A 1,403-nucleotide genomic window follows, 5' to 3' on the forward strand; every position below is an offset into this window, starting at 1 on the left:
CATCTCATCCCAGGGCACAGAGGCCCTGGCTCAGATCCCAGGGGCATGGGGGCAGAGGTGAGCGACAGGTAGCCTGCCAATCCAGCAATCCAGGTCAACCTCACAGGCCAGGTGTGTGTGTGTGGCGGGGGGTGGGGAGGGGTGGAGTGCGGCCAGGGCTGGGGAAGTGGTCTCAGTTCAGGGCCCCTAAAGAGGCCGCAGCAGGGACGGGGAGGGGGCTCTTGTTGACGTTAGTGACTACAGGCTCTCGTGGTCTCCATCCCCCGGGACCTCAGCCTTGCCTTCCACCTCGGTAGCCTCTTCCTGCAGCTCCCCTTCTTCCTCAGGCGGCCCCCAGACAGGGCCCTGCTCCAACGACTCCACCAAAATGGGCCTCGCAGCCTCGCAGGCAGCCTCCGCCTCCGCCCCCGCTGCCGCCCCCTCCTCGCCTTCCAGATCGCCTTCCAGATCGGCCACCTTGGGGCGTTTGAGGACGTCCTCCAGCAGGTCCTCGGCGCTCCTCTTCAGTGGCCCCATCTCCTCCCTCTTCGGGGCCGGCTCTTCCACGCGCAGCTCCCCTTTCTCATCGCCGCCGCGGTGGCCGCCCTTCTGGGCCTCACTGGCCTCGAAGGCCTCGGGCTGAGGCCCTGGCACAGGCCCCTCGGCACTGCTCTTCTCTAGGGGGCTCTGGTCGTCGCAGGCCTGGATGGTGGGGTTGTTCTCGATCTCCCACAGCCCCTCGCTGAAGCCCCTCCTCTTGTTGGGCTTACCGAACTTCTCCTTGCACTCGGCGTACGGGAAGAGGTGTTTGGGGCCCAGGAGGGCCGTCTCGTGCGTCCCGAAGAAGAACACTTGATATCGGTTGTGTTCGGCCATGTGCTCGATCCTGGCGGGCCAGTGCGCGTAGCCCTTGAGTTTGGCAAATACCAGGTCCCCGCTCTGGTATTTGGGAGAGCAGTAATCCGACATGGCGGTGAGAGGACCGGCCCTGGTGGTGGCGGCGGCCGGGAGGAGACGCTGGGAGGAGCATGCGCATCAGGCAGCCGCTGAGCTCCGGCCGCGCGCCCCCTGGAGGGCTCTGCGTGCGCCTGCACATGCGCGGCGGGCTCCCTGGGGTGAGGAGATTCTAGGATGAACAGGGCGTTCTCCAGGAGACTCAAAGCCCACTGGCCCTGCCTCAGCCTCGTGGTTCCCAGAATGACACCGTGAATCGCTGAGATGCCCCTGGCGGTTGTGCTGAAGGTGGCCTCGTGCTGATCAGTCTCGAGGCCACGCAGATTGCATGGTTGACTGTGTGTCTGAGGGTCCTCGAGATGAGACAATGTGGTGAGACCACGCAATATGACTTGCTGTAGCCTTGTGGCTCCTAATCCCGACAGAAAACTCAACTCCTGTCTCAGGAGCCGCAGATGGGATGGCCAGGT

At 64.5% G+C, this 1,403-nt stretch overlaps 1 protein-coding gene across 1 annotated transcript; it reads right to left on the minus strand.

The window, feature by feature from the left end:
* Nucleotides 1-237: 237 nt before the first annotated feature.
* On the minus strand, nt 238-948 carry HDGFL1 (HDGF like 1; the record flags this gene model as incomplete). The annotated part of the gene is made up of 1 exon (XM_080655994.1): nt 238-948. One exon carries the CDS (start codon nt 946-948, stop codon nt 238-240), a length of 711 nt encoding a protein of 236 aa, XP_080512120.1.
* Between the last annotated feature and the right edge of the window lie 455 nt (nt 949-1,403).

This window comes from Plecotus auritus (assembly GCF_963455305.1).
Source record: "Plecotus auritus genome assembly, chromosome: 2".
Lineage (NCBI taxonomy): Eukaryota > Metazoa > Chordata > Mammalia > Chiroptera > Vespertilionidae > Plecotus > Plecotus auritus.